The sequence below is a fragment of the Dryobates pubescens genome, chromosome 20 (assembly GCF_014839835.1).
Source record: "Dryobates pubescens isolate bDryPub1 chromosome 20, bDryPub1.pri, whole genome shotgun sequence".
In the NCBI taxonomy this organism is placed as follows: Eukaryota; Metazoa; Chordata; class Aves; order Piciformes; family Picidae; genus Dryobates; species Dryobates pubescens.
Genome location: NC_071631.1, coordinates 7,562,980 through 7,584,624, shown reverse-complemented (window position 1 = coordinate 7,584,624; position 21,645 = coordinate 7,562,980). Strand labels below are relative to the sequence as shown.

Here is a 21,645-nt window from a genome sequence, read left to right as displayed (position 1 = left end):
AAGGATGCTCCAGGACCACGCACCCTGTGTGGCCCCAGCCAGGCTGGCCAGGGTACATCTGGAGCCAGCCTGACTCAGCCCACCTGAACCAGCTGAACCAGTAGACACTGAGCTTGGCCAGCAGGTCCCCATCTGGTGGCCGGGGGTCGTGGAATGCAACCTCAGTCCGCACTTAGCTGGGACGTGCCCCCAGCGCCGGCCGCGGCACCTGCAGCCACCGCTCCTGCTCTCAGGTTGTGTGAAGCAGGGCAGGTGTCGTGTCCCTTCCTGTCCCCTGTCCCCCACTTACTGTGTGGCACTGCTGAGTGGTTTGGGACTGGATTTCGTTCTCAGAGCTGCCAGCCGAGCACTTCGAGGCTGGAGCCATCGGCTGCATAGTTGCTTGAGTAACCTTAGCCCATCCCCTTGGGCAGTGAATGGGGCTGCAGGAGCAGCATCCCATGTGCCTGTGGCGTGAAAGACTCCGTTGGAGGCACAGCTGGTGACAGCGAGGGTGACGAAGCCTGAGGGCAACCCAGGGTGCTCGGTGACAGCATCCCCAGAGCCAGCAAGCCATGGTGGGTGGGGAGGGATGGGTCTGCAGTGCACTGATGCACCCAGCTGCCCTCCTGCCCCCTGGGCCCAGCACAGAATGCTGGAAGCTGCAGGCATCTGCCCCAGCTGCGGGTGGGCTTCGTGGGTCTGACCTCATTCTCATCACGTACACCTGGCTGTTGGGGACGGGGCAGGGAGTGGGGCTAGCCCTGGGCATGGGACCCCGGGTGGGGCCTGGGGAGCTGTGGGCAGGCAGGGTAGGGCCAGCTCCTACAGGGCTGACGCCATGGGGACAGCCACTCCCTTGGGACAGCACCCCACACAGGGACAAACCCCGCACGGGGATAGCCCAAGGGGACAACCCCCTCTGTGTGGAAAGCCGCCCCACGGGGAGAGCTGCTCCACGAGGACAGGCCTGCCCACGGGGGCAGCCACCCCACGGGGCCATCCATCCCACGGGGCCATCCCTCCCACGGGGACATCCACCCCACGGGGCCATCCACCCCACGGGGCCATCCCTCCCACGGGGACATCCACCCCACGGGGCCATCCATCCCACGGGGCCATCCATCCCACGGGGCCAGCCCCTGCGGGAGTGGGCGGGGCTATGTGACACCGGGACGGGGCTATCACGAAAGGGGCGGGGCCTGGGGCAGGGGGCGGGGCATGCAGCGGTGTCTCCCGGAGCGGAGGGCGTGGCCAGGGCAAAGGGGAGGGCCCATGTCAAGGGGGCGTGCTCGTGTCCATCCCCCGCCCCCGGCCGCGTTGCCCGGGGCGACGCGCGGCTGCAGCCGGCGCCCGTGACGTCATCCACGGGGCGGGGCCGATCCTCCCTTCCCTACCAATCCCCCCCTCCCTCCGCCCCGCGTCCCGCCGGCGCCGCGCCAATGGGCGGGCTGGGGGGGCGTGTCCGCCGGGCACCTCCCGCCAATGAGGCGGTGGCGGCGGCTCGGGGCAACAATGTGGGGGGGACGCCCGGGGCGCACGTGGGGCCGCGCCGCTGCCGGGGGTCGGCGGCCCCGGGGCGGGCACTGGGGGCGGGAGGCCGGGCAGCCGGGGCCACCCGCTCCGTCCCGCCCCGCCGCTGCCCCGTGCGGCGCCGGGGCACTCCCCTCCCCCGCCCTCCCCCCGCCCCTCCGGGCCCTCCCCCTGTGTCACGGCGGCGCCCGCATTCGGGGACGGGCACGGCGGAGGGAGGGAAGGAGGGAACGAGCGAGACAGCGAGCAAGCGACCGACCGGCGGCCGCCCCAGCATGTGGCCCGCCCGCTCCGTGGCGGCAGCGCGGCGGCGGCGGCGGCGGCGGGCAGGTGCGCGGCCGCTGAAACGGAGCGGGGGGGCGTAGGGGCGGGGAGCCGCCCGCCACCGCCCGCCCGCCGCCGCCGCCGCCCTCGCCCGGCGCTGTCAGGTGCGTGCCGCCCGCCAGCATGGCTCCGCCGCGCCGCCGGACTTAGCGCCGGGCAGCCCGCCCCAGGAGAGAGGGGGGAGGCTGTGCGCCCGCCGTGCCAGGGGCTTCCCCCCGACACCCACCTCCATTCCGCTTCTCCCCGCCCAGGTGCCCCGCCGCCCGGCCCCGGAGTACGCCGGTTCCTAGCTGAGGATGCCGCCCGCCGCCGGTCGCTCCAGTTCATCTGTTGCTGCCTGACCGCGCCGCCAGCTCCGGTGCAGCCTCCGCCGATGGATGCGGCAAGCCCCGCGCCCTGCCTGCCCGCAGCCGCCCCGCTGGCCATCGTGCCGGGAACGACTCCGGAGCTCCGCGGCTGGTAAAAAAAAAAAAAAGAAAAAGAAAAAAAAAAGACAGCAAACAAACCAAAAACAAAACAAAAAACCCCAGAAAAACCAAAACCAAACCAAAAACCAACCCTCTTCCCGTCTCGTCCGGGGCCGGAGTCGCCACCGATGAATATGCAGCGTTCCCCCCGGCTCGTCTCTCCCGTTAGCCGTCCGCTCCCCGGCGCGGAGCCGGGCAGAGCCGCCTGAGAGCTCCGCGGGACTTCGGGCTGCACCCGCCGCCTGCGCCCATCCTGGACCCGGGCGCACGGAGCGGCTCCTCCTGCCCTTCTCTCGCTCCAGCCGAGCGTGGAGCCTTCTTCGCACTCTTCTCCCTCCCGTGCTTCTTTTTTTTTTTAATTTTTATTTTTTTTTCCTAATTTTTATTTTGGTGGAAACCGACCATAACTGCGGGGAGGGGGCTGCTTGGGGGCCTGGGGGGGGGCGGGAGCGGCGGGGAGGGGACCATGGAAGAAAAGCTCCAGGCGCATCAGGTGGAGATCGACCCGGATTTCGAGCCGCAGAGCCGGCCCCGGTCCTGCACTTGGCCTCTCCCCCACCCCGACTTCGCGGCGGAGGAGGAGGATGGGGGGGGCACGGCGGGAGGACCCCCGGCGCTGGCGGCCGCCGGCGGGGAGGGAGCCGAGAACGCGGCGGCCCCGGCGGAGCGCAGAGCAGCGGCCGCCGCCTCCCTGCCGCCCCCCGGCGCGGACGTCGGGCAGCTCCGCAAGGCCAAGACCTCCCGGAGGAACGCCTGGGGCAACCTGTCCTACGCCGATCTCATCACCAAAGCCATCGAGAGCTCGCCCGAGAAGCGCCTCACGCTCTCGCAGATCTATGACTGGATGGTGCGATATGTTCCCTACTTTAAGGATAAAGGCGACAGCAACAGTTCGGCCGGCTGGAAGGTACCTGACCCCCCCCTCCCCCCTCCCCAAGACCCCAACCCATTGCAACTTTCCCCCCTGCTCCCCCAAAACGCGCCGGGGTTCAGATGCTTCCCCCGGGCAGCCGGAGCTTGCCGCTGGCTGGGGGGGGTTTGAGGGCTCCTCGCGTTCCTCACTGCTGAGGGGGCGGGATAAGGTGGGGGATCCCCGCGTTCCTCACTGCTGGGGGATCCTCGCCTTCCTCACTGCTGGGGGGGGCATGAGGGCTCGGTCAAGTCTCGGGGGAGCCGGCGCCTCGTGGTGGTGTGTGTAGAACCGAGGTGAGCTGGTCCCCAGTGTCCCCAGTCGGGCCATGTCACAGGGCAGACCTGGGGTGCCCTGCCACTGTCCTTCCCGAGGAGGCCAGGGACAGCAGGGTGGCAGCAGGCTGGGTGCTCCCGGCTCTCCTGCTGGTGTGTGAGCACTGGGGTACAGTGAATGACAGTCCCTCTGTTACGGCTCTCCCTGTTCCTGCCTGCGGGCACCCCAGCCGTGCCAGGTCCCCGAGCGCCGGTGGCGCGCCTGGGAGGACAGCCGGAGGTAGGGCTGTCCCCAAGCAGGTGTCCGTGAGCTGTCTGTCACCGCGTGTCTCCTCCGTCTCGGCACCACCTGCCTTTCTCAGGGCTGTGTCCCCTCCTGGGGGGTCACACAGCAGCCCACAGTCCTCACGATGGCTTTGCTGGGCTCTGCTCCTGGCTGGCACTGGGGACTTGTCAGAAATCCCTGGCACGGGCAGTGAAGCGTTCTTGCTTAGTGTGACCTGAGGATGCCTCACACCGACCATCCCAGGCCTGGGTGAGGGCACAGAGGGTGCCAGGTCCTGGCAGGGTCACGCTGGCCCCTGCCTCTCCGGGTGAAGCTTGCCAGGCGCCCTGCTGGGCAGGGGGAAAAGATTGTGTCCAGATGGTGTCAGTAAAAAGGAGACGGTTTGCTTAAGCCCTCCCCTAAGCCCTGTCACCTCCAGTGTGATTAGTGTGTAGCAAAGCTTCGGGGGCTCTAATGCCAGCCTGCAGTCCTGGCACAGCGTTTCCTGGCTCTGTTCCTCCAGGCAGACCCAGACTGCCTTCGGGGGATGTCCTTCATGGGTGCAAACAGGGCACTGTTGGGCCAGGGAGGGCAGACTCTGTGGCACCGTGGCCAGGCTGTGGGAGCTGGTGCAGTGTAGAAGAGTGTCCTCTCTGCTTTGCCACACTCCTGGTGGGTGGGCAGGAGGCAGCTGGTGTCCCCCTGGTGTGGAGATCCCCCAAGGGAGGGTTTTCAGGGCTGTGGAGGTGGCAGGGGTTGTGTGGGGGCCTCTCAAACCTCCACCTGGGCTGAGACCTGCGTGGCCTTGAGTGTGTGCCAGGGAGAAGGGTGGCACCCGTTGGGGACAGCAAGGGGTGAGAGGTCTGGGTACATGTTGGGGAGGTTCTCAGCACTCTGGTCCAGTGGCTCGGGCCCTGGATGGGATGAGGAGCAGAGGGATTCCCATGCAGCACTGTCTGTCACGGGTGTGGGGTGCTTGGGGACTCTGCAGCTGGGTGTCCCTGAAGGCGACCCCGGGGGAGTGAGGGCCAGGGGATGGAGCTGTGAACAAGTTTTTGTGCCCAGCCGTCGATGGGCAGGAGCAGGGCAAGTGGGTGCTCGTGTGTCCTGGCACTGGCACGCAAGCCAAAGCCACCGAGCGAGGCTCTCCCGGGGTGGGAAGGACCCTGGCTGGGGACAGCAGGGCCTGCAGCTGTCCTTGTCACAGGCAAGTGCTGGGGTTTGGTCCACCCCTGGCTTGCATGGGCTGGAGCGGTGCCCTGTGCCCTCTGCGGGCGTGCCAGGGCTTGCGCAGGGGACGGTGGCACCGCGCGGGTGTGTCCGGGTGTGCCAGGTGGCACAAGCTTCCCCGCCCGCCTACGCCAGCACCAGCTCTTGGCCCCCGGGTGAAGACAGGCTGTGACAGCAGCAGTTCCTGCCCACATCAGTCCTGGCAGAGGTGACCCCCGAGGGCATCCTCCCGGGAAAGCAGGAGTGGCCTTTCCCCGTGTCAGCTGGCACCCCAGGGCTGTGCAGGAGCAACGTGGGGTGTTCCGCCCTGGCCCTTGCCCCCCACGCCCTTCCTGTTGTCCCTTGGGGTAGGAATGGTGCCTGGCACTGTGTCCCCATGCCAGCACTGCCCAGGGTGCTGCCAGTGGAGCCCTGTCATCCGGCGTGGGGTTCGGTGGCTTTCTGGGGGGCTGCATCCCTGGAGGCTTCGTGGTGCTTGGTGTGCAAGCAGGGAGGACAGGCTCAGGGTGCAGGGGTTGAAGGAGCTGGTTGCTCAGATGTGCCCTCCTGGGTGCACCCCGGGAATGGATGTTCTCCACCTTTCTGGCCCATCTGCTGCCCTGCACTGCTGCTGCCTGCTCCCTCCTGGCAGCTCCCCTTGCCCCCAGCACTGGCATTGTGACTTAACCCCCCCCAGCAAAACATTCTGCCTGACCTCTCTGCCCACCAGTCAGTATCAGGCAGGGTTCCCCAGGGCCTGTCCTTATGCTGCAGCCTGTCCTTATGCTGCAGGTGCCCAATGCCCAGCTGGAGCTGGCAATGTCAGGGCTGGCAAGAGCCCGGGGTGAGAAGTGACTTGTGGAGACCTCCTTTGCTTGACAGTCTCATCAGATACCAGTGTGCCAGGGGTTAAAACCACATAGTCCCATGTCCCTTTTGGTAGTCCCTTGCCACAGATGCCCTGGATGCCCTCAGGTGTCCCTCCTGGGGCCAGGCTGGCAGCTCTGGTGCCAGGTAGCACCCAAGTTGCTGGGCAGTCGGTTCTGCAGTAATGAGCTGCTGGTAGCTTATTAAAGAGCCCCTGGAGAAGCCAGGTCCCTCCTGCCCCAGGCCTGGGAAGCACCTGGCAGACTGAGAGCCTTTCATTGCCCAGCTTGGTGGGGTCGGGCTGGGGGGCTCTGGTAATGTGCTGCTCTCTAATTAGCTCCTCTGAAGCCTCCCCATGCTGGGTAAAGTGGAGGTCTGGGAGCCTGACTGAGGGCACTGTGGCACCATGGGGCACTGCTGGTGATCCTACAGAGGTTCTTCAGACCCTCTCTGCTCTGCTCTGACTCTGGGGGGATTTTCCCAGCAGGGCCTCTTGCCTCATCCTGCTGGCCCTTGGGATGCTGCACCCACACCTGGCTGTGGTGTCTGATGTGTCCATCAGGAATGTGTCCCCCGGGGCTGCCTGGGAGGGAAGGATGCTGGCAGGGGCTGCATTTCTTCTTCCCCACCAAGCTGAAATGGCCTGAAATTGTGCCAGGGGAGAGTTAGGTTGGAGAGGAGGAAAAAATTCTTTGCTGCAAGAGTGCTCAGGGATTGGCACAGGCTGCCCAGGGAGGCGGTGGAGTCCCCATCCCTGGAGGTGTTCAGGGAATGTGTGGCCATGGCATTTGGGGCCAGGGTTTGGTGGCCATGGTGGGGTTGGGTTGATGTTGGACTGGATGACCTCAGAGAGCTTTCCCAACCCAAACACTTCCATCATTCTATAAGCTGCTGGCTGCATGACCTGCTTTTATGGTGAGGCAAACCGACACACAACATCCAACCACCTCAGCCGTGCTCAGCATGGGGACCAGCCCCTGGAGGGGCTGGGGGGAGGGACACCCTGGCTTCTCCCCTCCCGGGGCCGTGCATCCCCTCCGTGCTCCACGCTGGGCTGGTGGCAGCGGGAGCTGCTGCTGCTGCTGCTTCCCGATGCAGGGCAGCAGGCGCCCCCTTGACTGACAGTTCTGCTTAATTAGGGAGTTGTTATTTTATCAGTTCCAAAGCGCTTGAAGTTTTCTGCTTCAGCTCACGCTTTCCACTTGTTAATGGGAAACCAACACCCTCCATCAAAAAGGCAGCGGCGCTGATGCATTCTAAAGGTTTCTGCTTGCTCCGGTTTGACATCCAAAATATAACAATCAAGCAATCAGCTGGTGGATGCCTGTTTGATGCGGCTCTGACAGCGCTGAAAACCTTAATTTCCCAGCCCTCCCCTACACCTCCTCCTCCTCCTTTATAGTGCTGGGGCTCTAGCGTGGCGCCGGCTCCCACCGGGGGGGAACCGGCAGGCTGGGTCCTGCTGGAACCGGGAACGCCAGCACGGTGCGCCCAGGGCCGGGGGCTGCCCGGCAGAGACACAGCCCCACCCCCGCCCAAGTGCCACCTTCCCCTTGCAGGGCAGGGTGGAAAGGAATTAGGAGCGAAAAAGGGGGGTTGGGTGGGAGTGTGGTCCTTGCTGCCCGAGGTTTGGGGTGTACTGGGCACGGTGATCCTTGAGCTACGGTCAGGGGAGCAGAGCTGTGGCCCTGTCCTGGAGCACAACCCCACCTGGGCAAGGCAAGAGCATCCCTTAAGGCTCCTTCACTGATGCCACTCTCTGCCCAAGGGCCTGCCCTTCCCCTCCTGGATGTGGGCAGTGGTGCAACTCCTTGGGACATTGCCCAGAGTGGCTGGAGAGGCACAAAGGTGGATCCTGGGACTGATGGGGATGACTCTGCCCTTGCAGAGGGCAGTGCCAGTGAGGATGCAGGTGATGCTGTGGGGGTGGCACAGAGGTGAAGGTGGCAGTTACACTGAGGACAGGGTGACACAGCTCTGGGGATGACAGGGTTCTAGGGGCACAGAGTGGGCTCAACTCATTTGCACTGGGACTAGCACTGTTCACACCACCCAGACCCGGGGAGGCTTGGCAGAGGGCACTGCCCTGGGCACTAGGATGAGCTTGGGGCTGCCCGGTCAGGGCTCCTGGTGGGGTATTTTGGCTTGGCTTGGCTCAGCTCCTGTATCCCCATCTTCTCCATATATGGAGATTTTTCCAGCAGCAGGGAGAGCCTGGTGCTCCCCTGAGAGCTGCCCAGGGTGAAGAGCAGAGGGGCTGGAGAGCCTGGCTGGCCTGGGGGCTGTGGGGCCAGGAGGAACCACCGGCTCCTTTACCCCGGGAAACCCTTCTGCTTCACCCCCAACTGCCCCTGCAGCAGCTGCCCCAGTTCTGCCACCCCCACAGTGCAATGCCCCTGGGGTCCCCCCTAATGTGAGGGGACCCTCCAGGCCTTTCCCACAGCACAGGCAGAATCCCTTGGGAAGCCAGGCTGGGGTAGGTGACCCTTCAGCATCCCAGGGCTGGAGCTGGGGACTCCTGGCCTGTCCCTGACTCCAGGCGGGGATGAAGGAGCCTGCTTGCATCCTCCTGAGCTGCCGTGCTCCAGTGCTGCTTGGTGGCATGGCTGTGAGGAATCCCCTCAGCAGCTCTTCTCATTCCTACCTCATTTTTTTTGCTCTCCTTTTTGGAGGTTTTCATCTTCCTTCTCATTTTTTTCTTTCCTCCCTCCCCCCTTTCTTCTGGCATCGCTTTCCATGCCGTGCTAACTGCTGAAGTAACACAAACCTGCTAAATGGTCTGGCTTTATGATAGCATAAAAATGATACTACAGCAGTGAGTGGGGCTTTATTAAACCCAGGGGACAGGCTCCAAATGAACAGCTTGCTCTGCTCTTAGCTTCCTTCTCCTCCTTCCCCCCTCTCCCCCCTGCTATTCCCCCCTTTATTTTTAATAACCACTGGAATATAAACTCCAGTTAAGAGCCTGTGGAGCAGAAGAGCGCCGGCAGTGCGGCGTTGTTGGGTCCCTCCCTCTGTGCATCCTTCCCACACAGAATCCCAGCATGGGGTTGGGGGGCAGGTTGGAAGGGACCTCTGGAGACCATCCAGTCCAACCCCCCCTGCCAGAGCAGGGTCACCCAGGGCAGGGCACACAGGAACACATCCAGGTGGGGCTTGGAAGTCTTCGGAGGAGACTCCACAACCTCCCTGGGCAGGCTCTCTCACGCCTGCCCCGTGCTGAGGTGGGAGCACCAGCCCCCAGCTCTGGGAAATGGATTTCCTGGGGTTTGGCTTTGTGCATGAAAAGCCTCAGGAATGTTTTCCAAGGAGGCTGAACCCCCTCAGGCAGTCAGGCCAGGTGTGATGTGGGAGTGAGCTGGAGCTCCTTGGCCTAGCTTCCCCCTGCAGTAGGATTCTCGCTGGGATGCTGTTGGCACTGGGATGTCCCCTGGGTTAGGGAGAAGGGTTGGATGCTTGACACTACTGTGTCCTTGCAGAGGGAGCACACAGGAAGGGGATCAGTCTCCCTCCCCACAACTACAGTGGGGTTTGGGGCCACAGTTGGGCCCCCAGCTCTTCATCCATGGCATCCAAGCCCTGCTGGACCCAAGCCCTGCTGCCATGCCCTTGGGTGTACTTTGGAGATGCTCTGGAGCAGGGTACAGGATTCCCCCCTTGCCCTGCCACGGTGCCTTTGTGTCTCCAAGGAGATGCTCAGGAGCTGGATACAGGATCCCCCCTTGCCCTGCCACAGTGCCCTTGTGTCTCCAAGGAGATGCTCTGGAGTAGGATACAGGATCCCCCCTTGCCCTGCCACAGTGCCCTTGTGTCTCCAAGGAGATGCTCTGGAGCTGGATCCAGGATCTCCCCTTGCCCTGCCACCAGAGATGCTCTGGAGCAGCATACAGGGTCAGAGCTCCCCGGCCCTGCCTTTGGGGGGACAGCTGCTTTCCCCCTGCCCTCCCACCCCCACCCGCCGTGGGCTCGTCTCCAGCTCCCATTACTTTTAATTAGGCAGACACTTGCCCGGCGGCTGCCGAGCGCCGAGGTGAGCGGCGGCTTGGGTTAGGGGAGGACAGGCGGCTGGGCTGGCCGGGCTGCCGCTGCAGCTCCTCTTGGACAGCAGCTGCTGATGATTCTGTGGTGCCTTGGCCCGGCGCCAGCCAGGAGAGCTGAAAGCCCCAGCACAGAGCTGGCTTTCACCCGCCGCGGGGAGCAGCAGCAGCAGCAGGAGAATGCTGAGAAGGGAGCCCGGGGACCCCCAGAGCAGGCTGCTCCTATCCCTCCCGGCGGGGATGCTCTGGCACCCCGAGCAGCCTGCTGTGGGTCTGGCTGTGGGGGTCCGGCCCCACCACCCCTTCCTGGCACTGCTGCTGTCCTCTGGGCCGGGGGTCAGCACTTGGGGGCTGCCCAGGGAGGTTAGCAGCAGGATGGGAGATGTTGGGGTCTGTGTGGCTGGCGCCTACTTTTTCAGGAGGGGACCCATCCTTCTCCTCCTCAGCACCCCTCTACCACCCCGTGCACCTGGATGTGCCCCTTGGGGCTGTGCCAGGGCTTGGCAGCAGGGAGGGGCTGGGCTGCTCACCCTCTGGGCGTGGGTGCCAGGGTTGGTGGCGCTTTGTACCCAGGGAAGTAGGGAGGCAGCAGTGATGCAGCTCAGCTGGAGGCCTGCAGGGCAGAGGAGGCTTCTCGAAGCCCCTGGTGCTGGCACGGGGGGCACGCAGCGGCCTGGCATTGCCACCCAGATCCCTTGGAGCAGGAAAGCCCTTGCCTGGGCTGGGCAGAGCACTGGGAGCCACAGGCAGCAATGCCGCAGGGCAGCCACCGCCTAGGCACACGTGTGGCACCTGTGTGTGCGTGCCTGGGCACACGTGTGTGCACACACCTGCTCACACATGTCCCTCCACACACCTGCTCATGCATGTCCCTGTGCATGCATGGGCATACGTGTGTGTGCACACAGCTGCTCACACGTGTCCGTGCACACACCTGCTCATGCATGTCCCTGTGCATGCATGGGCACACGTGTGTGTGCACACAGCTGCTCACACGTGTCCCTGCACACACCTGCTCATGCATGTCCCTGTGCATGCATGGGCACACGTGTGTGTGCACACAGCTGCTCACACGTGTCCCTGCACACACCTGCTCATGCATGTCCCTGTGCATGCATGGGCACACGTGTGTGTGCACACAGCTGCTCACACGTGTCCCTGCACACACCTGCTCATGCATGTCCCTGTGCATGCATGGGCACACTTGTGTGTGCACACACCTGCTCACACGTGTCCCTGCACACACCTGCTCATACATGTCCCTGTGCATGCATGGGCACATGTGTGTGTGCACACAGCTGCTCACACGTGTCCCTGCACACACCTGCTCATGCATGTCCCTGTGCATGCATGGGCACACGTGTGTGCACACACCTGCTCACACATGTCCCTCCACACACCTGCTCATGCATGTCCCTGTGCATGCATGGGCATACGTGTGTGTGCACACAGCTGCTCACACGTGTCCCTGCACACACCTGCTCATGCATGTCTCTGTGCATGCATGGGCACACGTGTGTGTGTGTGTGCCTGGGCACACGTGTGTGTGCACACACCTGCTCACACGTGTCTTCATGCACACCTCACACATGTCTGTGCACACCTGCTCACATGTGTCTCCATGCACACCCAGGTGTGCACTTGGGTGTGGTGCTCATGTGACACTTGTGCACCCCTGCTACAGTCAGGTGGGGGAATACCCTTGGCCATGCCTTGGGTGGCTCCTCCCCGGGGCACAGGCTGGTGGCCCTTGCGCTTGGGCAGCAGAGAGGGCAGCTTGGCCTTGCTGTGGGTACCCTGCTGTGGGTGCCCTTGTGTGAGTGCCCTTCTGTGGGTGCCTTGCTGGGGGCACCTTGCTGTGGATGCCTTGCTGTGGGTGCCCCGGTGTGGGCATCTTGCTGTGGGTGCCTTGCTGGGGGCACCTTGCTGTGGATGCCTTGCTGTGGGTGCCCCGGTGTGGGCATCTTGCTGTGGGTGCCTTGCTGGGGGCACCTTGCTGTGGGTGGTTTTGCAGAGGTGGCAGCGTCTGGGTGGGTGAGGGGGAGGCTGGGCTGGGAGCGCTGAGCAGCCACCTTTGATTTGCGTGGGAAGGGGGGGGGGGGGGGGGGAACAAAACCAAACCCCAACCCAACCAAGCCTAAAGCCAACCCCAACCCAAAAACACAAAGGGAAAAAGGCAGCCCCGAGCAGGAGCAGGAGGGGGAGGGCGGCTGGGAGCCGCCTGCCACCTGGCGCGGTGCCAGCGCGGGGACGCTGCGGAGCAGCCGTGCCAGGCTGTAATTGCAGCCAGGCTGGGAGCAGGAGCCCAGACAGTTATTTTTAACTCGCGTTAAGGTAATGCACTCAGCTCCTGCCTGCCGGGTCAAAAGTTCAACCCCCTCCCCGCTTCCCAACGTCCCCCCCCCCCCCCCCCCCCCCCCCCCCCTTTGCTCACCCACCCGGTGCAGGGGGCACCCCGTTCCCCCCCATCTCGGGCTTAGGTTCTGGGTGCCGGCCCCGGCAGGGCCGTTGCCTTGCCCGCGGCCCCGTGGCTGGGCATCCTGGCGCTGGCAGGCAGCCTGACCCTCCCCGGGGCAGCCTTTGTGTCTCCCGGGGTGTCTGGCTGCGATCCTGTGGGATTGGGAGGAGGCTGCGGCCGGGGCCAGCCCTGGGGTACGCAGGAGGAGACTGGTGTTTGCGGGGCTGTGCCAGCTTTGTGCCCGGCCTTGGCGCTGCCGAGGCCCCTGGGAGATGGTGCTGGGGGTGGGTGCTGCGTGCCAGGGTGCCAGATGCTGCTCAGGGCCCGGTGGGAAAGCCTTGCCCTGCTGTCAGCGGTGGCACTGCTCACTCCCGGGGGCCCCAAACGCTTGGCGGTCACAGCTCTGCGTGCTGTGCCACCCTGGGCACTACTGCCATCTCCTCCAGCAGCCAGGCTGGCAGGGCAGTGTGGGGATGGTGGGATGCAGGCTTCCCCCTGCTCAGGCTCACTGGGCAGCCATGCAGTGGAGGGTTCAGCCTCTGGGCTACCGGAGGCAGGAGCAGCCTCTGAGCCCAGTGCTCCCAGTGCCACTTGCAGGCCCACACCGAGGACTGTGCAGCAACCTCAGCATCGGGGGAGCCCAAAAGCCAGGCACAGGGCTAGAGCAGCTCTTTTTTGTTCCCCTTAAAACATACTGGAAGTGCCAGGAGGTTGGGTGCCCTCTGCTCCTCAGGGAGCAGCTTTGCTACCCTGATACAGGATGTCACCGGCTGCACGGGACCCAAGTAGTGCCAAGCATGAGGAGAAACCTGGTACCTTGCTCCCCAACCCTCTGCCCAGACCATCTGAAGTGGCAGTGGAGCAGAAACTCCCCAACAGGGCAGCTCTGGAGCTGGAGCTGTCATTAATCCTTTGGCCATCAGCAGCCTCCCCCGGGAGCTCAGGTGCTGGGAGCTGGGGTGCTCCCGAGCAGGAGCAGTGTGTCCCTCCTCCTGTCCCCAAGTGCCCTCTCACCCTGGTTCCCTGCGTCAGCAGCTTGCCAGACGGCCGGGAACTCCCTGCCTGGCTGAGATGTCTTTTGTCCTCGGCTGTGGCATGCCTGGGACCAGCAGCTGCAGGTGCTTCACTGCTCCTCCCTCCTGCTGCCTTGCTTTGGCACTTCCCTCCCCTCCGGTGTAGCTGCTTTTGGCAGCAGCGCTGAGATCCAGGGCTTGGGGGGAGACTCAAGGGGAGCTGAGCCCCACCCCGGGCACGTTTTGTGGCATGTCTGGGGCTGGTCCCTGGCCCCACTGGCAGTGCAGTGGCTGCTGAGCACACAGGTGAGGGAACAGCCTGGGTGAGTTGGGGGGCTCTGATCTGCCAGGAGCTCGGTGAGGCATGGCCTAAGCCATGGGGCTGTGACCCTGAGCAAGGAGGGGGCTGTGACCATGCACCTCCCAGCTCGGGCTGTATGGGTCCATGGAGGGGCAGCCCAGCACCCCCTCTGACCATGCAGATGGGGGGCAGAGGGGAGCCAAGGGGCTTTCTGGGTCCCATTAGCTGCAGGCTGGTGTCTGTTGGTGCTGGCAGGAGTGGGCACTGTGTGGTTTCCTTGAGCTCCCTTCCAGCCTGGCATTCAATGGTCAGTGTGTGGTGAGGCTGTGAGCGTCCCTGGAGCCTGCCTGGGCTCTTGGATGTGTCTGGTAGCACAGGGTGGGAAGTGTCCAGAGCAGCCTCTGAGGATGGCAGAGCTGGGGGGACCAAAACTGGGACCATGCTTGGGGCCATGCTTGGCATCACACTTGGCACCCTCTGGGACAATGCTTGCCTAGGACCATGCAGAGGACCACACTGGTGACCACCTTTGGCAGTGGTTCCACTGGCTCCATCTTGCTATGGGTGAAGAGCCCTGGGAACCATCCCATCCATATCCTATCCTATCCTATCCTATCCTATCCCATCCCATCCCATCCCATCCCATCCCATCCCATCCCATCCCTATCCTATCCTATCCTATCCTATCCTATCCTATCCTATCCTATCCTATCCTATCCTATCCTATCCTATCCTATCCTATCCTATCCTATCCTATCCCTATCCCCATCCCACCTCACAGCCAGTCAGAGCTGCTGGGAGCAGGTTTGAGCAGGATTCATAGAACCATAGAATGGTTTGGGTTGGAAGGGACCTTTAAAGCTCATCTGGAAGGGACCTTAAAGCTCATCCAGTGCCAACCCCCTGCCATGGGCAGGGACACCTCCCACCAGCCCAGCTTGCTCAAGGCCTCATCCAGCCTGGCCCTGAACACCTCCAGGGAGGGGAACAGCCACAGCCTCCCTGGGCAACCTGTGCCAGTGTCTCCCCACCCTCTCTGGGAAGGCTGAGGAAGGGCAAACCCCCAGCCCTGCCACATCCTGCTGCCAGCTTCAGGCTCAGCTTCAGGCTGAGGCAGCCGAGACGCTGCCGTCGCCTCCTGCCCACAACCTGCCTGGCCAGCAGCTGGCCCTCTGCCCTGCCTGCCCTGGCTGGGGGGGAGGCTGAGGAGCTGCAGGGCTGGAGGGAAGGAGGCTGCAGGGCCTCTGGGCTCATCCATTTCAGCTTTTTTTTTGTTCATTTCTTCTCAAGACTGTCAACCCTCTGCCTGTCCCAGGGTTGTAAGACAGCATTTTATTGCTGCTTGCTTTGATGGCTGCTCCCTTCTCCTCTGCAGCTGTGATTTATCTCTGCACTTTGGGCTGATTGGATTAGAAGTTTAAATGCTAAGGGTGCATAACAATATATATTTTTTTTTCTCTTATTAATATTAAAAAATCATTATTGGCTTTTTTTTTTTATAGTTCTGTTTTGAATTGAATCCCTTGGCTTGATTTATTCTCTCTCCCAGAGTAGGATTTAATGCTAATAGGGAACAATCATTGCTTTGTTTTGAAGCTTTGACTGCTTGGAACAAACTTCTTCTCCTTTTTTCTGTTGTTGTTGTTTTTTTTTGGGGGGGGGGGGGGCTGCAAAGGGGAATTGGAGGATTATTAAGAGTCCATTAAAAAAACCAACAAACCCAAACAGCCAAGGGTTTGCCCATTCCTGGCTGTTACCTGGGAGCTGGGGAGGAAACTCAACAGCAAAGGCAGGGAGGCTCTTCTGCAGGGCTCGCACCCTGCCCTGGGAGCCAGGCGGTGGTCGTGCCGGCGGTGGGGACCAGGCTCACAGATTGCACTGTGCTGGAAGGGACCCTCCAAGGGCATCTTGTGCAACCCCCAGCTCCAACCAGAGCAGGTTGCCCAGGCCCACCCTGAGCCTGAGCTTGAATGTCTCCAGGGATGGAGCCTCCACCACCTCCCTGGGCAGCCTGTGCCAGTGTCTCCCCAGCCTCACTGTGCAGAGCTTCCTCCTGAGGTCCAACCTAACTCTGCCCTGCTCCAGTTCCAAACCATTGCCTCTCATCCTATCCCCACAGCCCCTTCTGAGCAGTCCCTCCCCAGCCTGCCTGGAGGTCCCCTGCAGGTACTGAAATGCAGCTCTGAGGTCTCCCTGGAGCCTTCTCTTCTCCAGGCTGAACAGCCCCAACTCTCCCAGCCTGGCCCCATGGCAGAGGTTCTCCATCCCTCTGATCATCCTTGTGGCCTCCTCTGGACTCTCTCCAGCAGCTCCAGGTCCTTCTTGTGTGGGGGTTCCAGAGCTGGACCCAGAACTGCTAGCCTGCTCTGGTACTCAGTGCTGGTTCTGTGGCTTCCATCTCTTGCAGGATGCCAGGCAGGGCGCTCCTGTGTGCGGCAGCAGCCACTTGTCCCTGCTTGCTTGCGCAGGGGTAGAAGGCCAGGGCTTGGCTGCCTGTGCTGGGGGGTGCTGGGGGGTGCTTGGGGGGTGCTGGGGGCCATGGGACTGCTCTGCTTCCCGAGGGATTTCTGGGATTCAAGGCAAAGTGAGAGGCACAACGGCAGCCCCTGGCTGCGTCTTTGGCAGCGTGCCCTGGGCTCTGGGTACCACCTGGCTGGGTGGAGGATGCTGGGGTCCTCCCCACAGTGCCCTTCATCCCTGTGTGGAGGGTGAGCACTGCCTCTGCCCATGCATGGGGACCAGCCTTGCCCACCCAGTGCTGTGCCACCCCTGGCACACACCACATCCTTTCCTGCCCAGTGTGTCTCACTTTCAGGCAGCTACCTGCAGCCCCCAAGCCTCCAGCAGGCAATGAGGCTGGGCACATGCCCCATGGGCAGCCTTGGAGAGTGGAGGCAGGTGGGGATGGGGCAGGGCATGGGGCATGGTGCCAGGCAGCTGGAGATGTGACTGGGCCCTGTGCATGGTGCTGGGATGGGTGCAACAGCGATGGGGAGCTGTGCCAGGCTTGGCATACAGCTGGCATGGTTGGCAGAGGGAGCACAGCCTGCCTGGGCATGGCTGGGACAGGCCTGGTCAGCTGTGGCCCTGAGGAGTGCCAGGGCAGAGAGTGGGGAGGCTGGGTATAGGGTGGGAGTGGCAGGACTGGCAGCCTGAGCCACGTGGGGTCCACAGGGCATGAACCTCCCTGCAGCACTGCACTGTGCCAGGCCCTTACCCTGTGCCCCAGCACCTGCACCCTGCTCCCCATTCCCTGCACCCCTCACTCTGCTCCCCAAGCCCTGTACTCTGCACCCCAGAACCTGCTCCCTCCACTCTGCACTCTGCTTTGTGCTCCTTGAAGTCTGCTTCCTGCATCCTGCCCCCCACACCCTGCACCCCACACCCCCCTGCCCAGGCTCCCATCCAGACATTGCTTGTTTCAAACCTGCCCCCACTCCCCCTGTGCACCCTGTACCCTGAACCCTCCCCCCCAAACTCACCTGTGCTCCCTCACACCCCAGCCCCATGTGCCCAAGCCCAGCCCATGCCCAGAGCTCCTCTGCCAGCTGTGCCCATGCTGGCTGCTGGGAGGAGGTGCAGACATGGGGGTGTGGGGTGCAGGGTGCCCCACTCCCTGTGCCATGGGCTTGGTTTCCCTGGAGCTGCCAGCCCCCTGCCCTCTGCCACACACCCCCTGTCCTTGGTGAGTCCCACACCTTGGAGCCACAAAGAGGGCACTGCCCCTTGCCCTGTGGTAGGATTCTCAGCCCAGTGCACTGTGGGCACAGGGCAGCTCCATCTTTCCAGGCCTGGGTGGCAATGTCCACAAGCTTTGGTGTGCTTGGCTCTGCCCCCTGGCCCCCTCCATGCCCTGTGGCTCTGGGGTGTCACTGCAAAGTGCATCAGCTGAGGGGGCACCCCTGTACCCCCTCTCCCCATGGTGCACCAACATAAGCAGTGGGGGCAGATGTGGGGTGCAGTGCTGTGGGGCACTGGGGTGCAGTGCTGTGGGGAGGTGTGGGGTGCAGTGCTGTGGGGGACTGGGGTGCAGTGCTGTGGGGAGATTGGGGTCTGGGGCTGTGCAGTGTGGGGTGCAGGGCTGGCACACATGGGGTGCTGCAGCTGCCATGGAGCAGCAAAGGAGACACAGAGGAGGCAGTGCTGGCACTAGAGCCAGCCTGGCTCCCCAGAGCTCCCAGTTCAGCCAGCAGGGTACCCAGCTCCAGCTCCCCTAACCCTGACCCCTTCACACTACCACACCCCCCGACCTCAGCAGAGAGGTAGGATGCTTGGGGTCCCCTCCTGCCTTACTAGGGCACCTCCATGGGGCCAGCCATGGCCTTGGCCCTCAGGACACCTCCCCCTGTCCCCAGTCTCCTTGCAGGGCACCAGTCCTGCTCCTGCCCATGGAGAGGGAGCAGGACCAGGGGTGCTGTAGTGGTCACAGCAGCTTCACCCCAGCAAAGCTTCTCCCTGCCCTGCTGCCCCTCACCATGCCTGGAAGCACCAGCTGGCTCTGGGGTTGTCACAGAGGGTGGGGGGCAGGCTAGGTCTGGGGGTGCCACAAGGGGGAGGGGAGGGCAGGCTGGCTCTGGGGGTGCCACAGAGGGTGGGGGGCAGGCTGGGTGGGGTGGTGGGGTGGGAGAGAGGGGTGTCTGTCACCTGCCACCCGCTGCCAAGGCTTGGGGGGCAGAGGAGGGAGGAGCAGGGTGTGTACCCCCCAGGAGCATGGCCATCCCCCCGCACCGTGTGCCTCAGTTCCCCCTTTGCCAGTGCTGGGGATGCTGGGGTGGGCTGGGGGGCAGGGGGTGGGAGTGAGCAGGTTGTCCTGGCTCAGGACACCCCGTTTTTTGAGGAGGGGGAAGGTGTCTGTGCACAAGCAAACGCACCCCAACCCATCCAGCCCTTCCTGGGGGGCTGGGTTGGCCCCGCGGTGGGTGCAGAGCCCATCCCGGCAGGATGCAGCTGCAGGGCCGGGAGCAGGGAAGGGTTAACCACAGCGGAGCCGGTGTGGAGCTGCAGGCGGAGAGGGTTTGTAGCTGCAAGTGGCCTCCTTGAAGAGGATCCAGATCTGTCTGGGAGCTAAAACCCCTTTGATCCACTTACGCCTCCCCGGGGAGCTCCCTGCAGCGCTGCTGCTGCTGCCCCCGCGGCGACAGGGGCTGAGCTGCCAGACGGATGCAGGGGAGACCCCCTCCCCACCCCCACCTCCTGCTGCCAGGCAGGCAAGCAGCCGCCAAAACGAGGTGGGGGAGCAAAAGCAGAGGAGTTTTGGGACACAGAAGTGATGCCAGCAGGCTTCATCTGTGGGGTGCTGGGGGTGCCCTGTGCTGGGGGGTGCCCTGTGCTGGGGGGGTGTGGGGGTGTTTGGCTGTTAGGGATGGAGGGAGTGCTGCTGGGTGGTTGCCATGATGCCAGGCTGTGGGTAGGGAGGAGGCTGTGCTGCCATGAGGAGGGTTTGCATTGTGGATGGCTCCCCAGGACTGCAGATCTGGGAGCTTCCAGCTCTGTGGCTGACTGCCCCATCCATAGAGCATGGAACATGGAACTATTTGGGTTGGAAAAGCCCTCTGAGATCACCCAGTCCAACCACCAACCCAACCCCACCATGGCCACCAAACCCTGGCCCCAAGTGCCATGGCCACAGGTTCCATGAACACCTCCAGGGATGGGGACTCCACCACCTCCCTGGCAGCCTGTGCCAGTCCCTGACCACTCTTGCAGCAAAGACATTTTCCCTCATCTCCAACCTGAACCTCCCCTGGCACAATTTCAGGCCATTTCTATCTCCTTCTATCACCTGAGCCCAACCCCCAGCTCACTGCAGCCTCCTTTCAGGGAGCAATGAGGTCTCCCCTCAGCCTCTCCTTCTCCAGCTAGAACAGCCCTGGGTCCCTCAGCTGTTCCTCCCAGCCCTGTTCCCCAGACCCTTCCCCACCTTTGTTGCCCTACTCTGGACTGCTCCAGCAGCAAAATGTACATTGCAGGACCACAGCTCAGTGTGGAGCAGCCAGACCCTCTGGTGGTCTTGGGGGTGCTAAGGACCCCAAGTGGCTCTGCTCAGGTTCCCCCCTGCCTCCCTGCCAAGCCCCAGGAGCAGGATGCAAGCTCCTGGCACTGGGAAGGCAGCAGTGCCATGCATGGCTCTAGGGTGCTCTTGGGGACATGGTTCCTACCCATCCTCACCCTGTGCAGTCCCACAGCCTGGGCTTGGGGGGCAGGAGGTCCAGCCTCATGCCCAGCTGCTCCTGAGCAGTGTCTATTAGTACCTATTAGTGTGCATGGCACGGGGGCCTCTGCTGGCTGTGCCAGGCATGGGAATGGCTCTTGGGGGTCAGTGAAGGTTTGGGGTGTGGGGAGCTGGATTTTGAGCCAGCTGGGTAATGTTTGCTGGGTTTTTTTTCCACAAATCAAAAGCAAGTTTGGGTCAAGTGCCTCAGATAGCAAATTGGTACAAGGGGAAGGCAGTGCTGGGCAGCCAGGAGCCAGCTCCCAGGGGGCAGTAGTGGTTTGGTGGGGGGTTGCTCTGCTTTTACTGTGGGAAATGGTCAAAGATGGGAAGCTGCAATGAGCTGCTGCCCTGGACCCACAATGTGCCTTTTCCAGTGGGTGCCAGGACTTGCAGGATGCAGAGGTCTGTGCCCTGCTCTCCCCAGACCCCCACTGCAGGTGGGTTTCACCCTGTAGCAGTGGGGTCAGTGCCCTTGGGGGTCCTGGGTGGGGAGGAGAGCTGCACAGGGTAGGGGTGATGGGGGTGGCATGGTGCTGAGACCTGCGGGGGGGCATTTCTGCATGGGCAGTGCCAGGCACCCCATGGTTGTGGATGGACCTCTGAGCCAGAGGCTGGATTCTGTGCAGAGAGCAGGATGAGGCCGTGGGCAGCAGAAGGGGCACGGGGTCCTCCTGGGGCCGGTGCTTGGGAGCTGGTGCTCTGGCAGTGCTGCCGCTGGTTTAGGAGATGCTGGGCTGCCTGGCCAGCAGGGTGGCATCGCCGGACAGAGGGAAAAGCCATGGGGGCAGCGGTGGAACCGCCGGGGAGGGCAGGGGACGGTCACGGCCGGGTGCGGAGGGGCCGAAGGGGGACGGTGCGGGTAGTCTGGAGGTGCCGAGGGAGGCGAGCGGGCAGCGAACAAAAGCTGCTTTGAGTGGCACAGCCTCGCCGCCAGCCGGGCAGGAGCAGCGCCAGGAACAACAGCGCCTGCAGCACGCCGTGTCCCGGCCCGGGCCGCCCGCCCGGGACGTTCCGGAGCGCAGGAAGCTGGCGTGGGGACAGGGCTGGCGTGAGGGCTGCCAGCGCAGCTGACCCCGGGGGGAGCGCTGTGGGGCACCCCCGGCCGTGCCCCCCGCGACCCCTCGCCCGCCTTGGGGGGGCTCATTTGTGTACCGAGCCCCGCTGAGACCGCGCTGCCCCCATCCATCCCCCCCGCTCCCAGCCGCTGGCTCAGGGCGGGTCGCAGGCTCCTGGGTTCTGGGTCAGTGCCGGGGGAGGAGGCGCTGGGGCTGGGGGTGGGGCTGGGGGGGGGAAGGGAGAGAAAGGGGGGAGGCCGGGGCCCGGCTTGCAGACAGCGAGCGGGCGCCGTGCCCAGGAATTCGAGGATGGTTTGCAGGCTGCGCTGCCCGGGCAGCAGCAGCTAATTCAATTACGGCGCCGTGTCACGAAGCCGGCAGCGCGGGGGAGCGGGCCGGGGGCCCCTGCGGGGAAGGGGCCGTCTGAAGGGCTGCCAGCTCGCCTGGGAAACTGCCCCGACGTCAGCGGGATGGGGGTGTCCCCACCCCCAGCCCCAGCATCTGCTGGGAGAGCTGGCACGCACCCCCCCGGGGCATGGGGTTGTACCCAGGGAAGTGCCCACGGCTTAGGCACTCTGGGGGGCTGCTGGAGGTGTTACCTCCCCCCCCCCCGGTGAGGAGGTATTGAGGTCTGCCCCTGTGTGCTCAGACCTCCTCCAGGTGGGCTTCCAGGTGACTGGAATGGGGATGGGCTGCTTCTCTGCAGTGGCCTGTGGCTTCCATTGCCTCCATACCTCC

General features: G+C 63.6%; 1 protein-coding gene across 1 annotated transcript in view; it reads left to right on the top strand.

The window, feature by feature from the left end:
* Positions 1-2,760: 2,760 nt before the first annotated feature.
* Positions 2,761-21,645, top strand: part of FOXO6 (forkhead box O6) — a 38,331-nt gene continuing 19,446 nt past the window's right edge. The window contains exon 1 of the mRNA XM_009911502.2: positions 2,761-3,210. Coding sequence (XP_009909804.2) covers positions 2,770-3,210 — 441 coding nt within the window. The 5' untranslated portion in view covers positions 2,761-2,769. The remainder of the gene's footprint in view (positions 3,211-21,645) is intronic.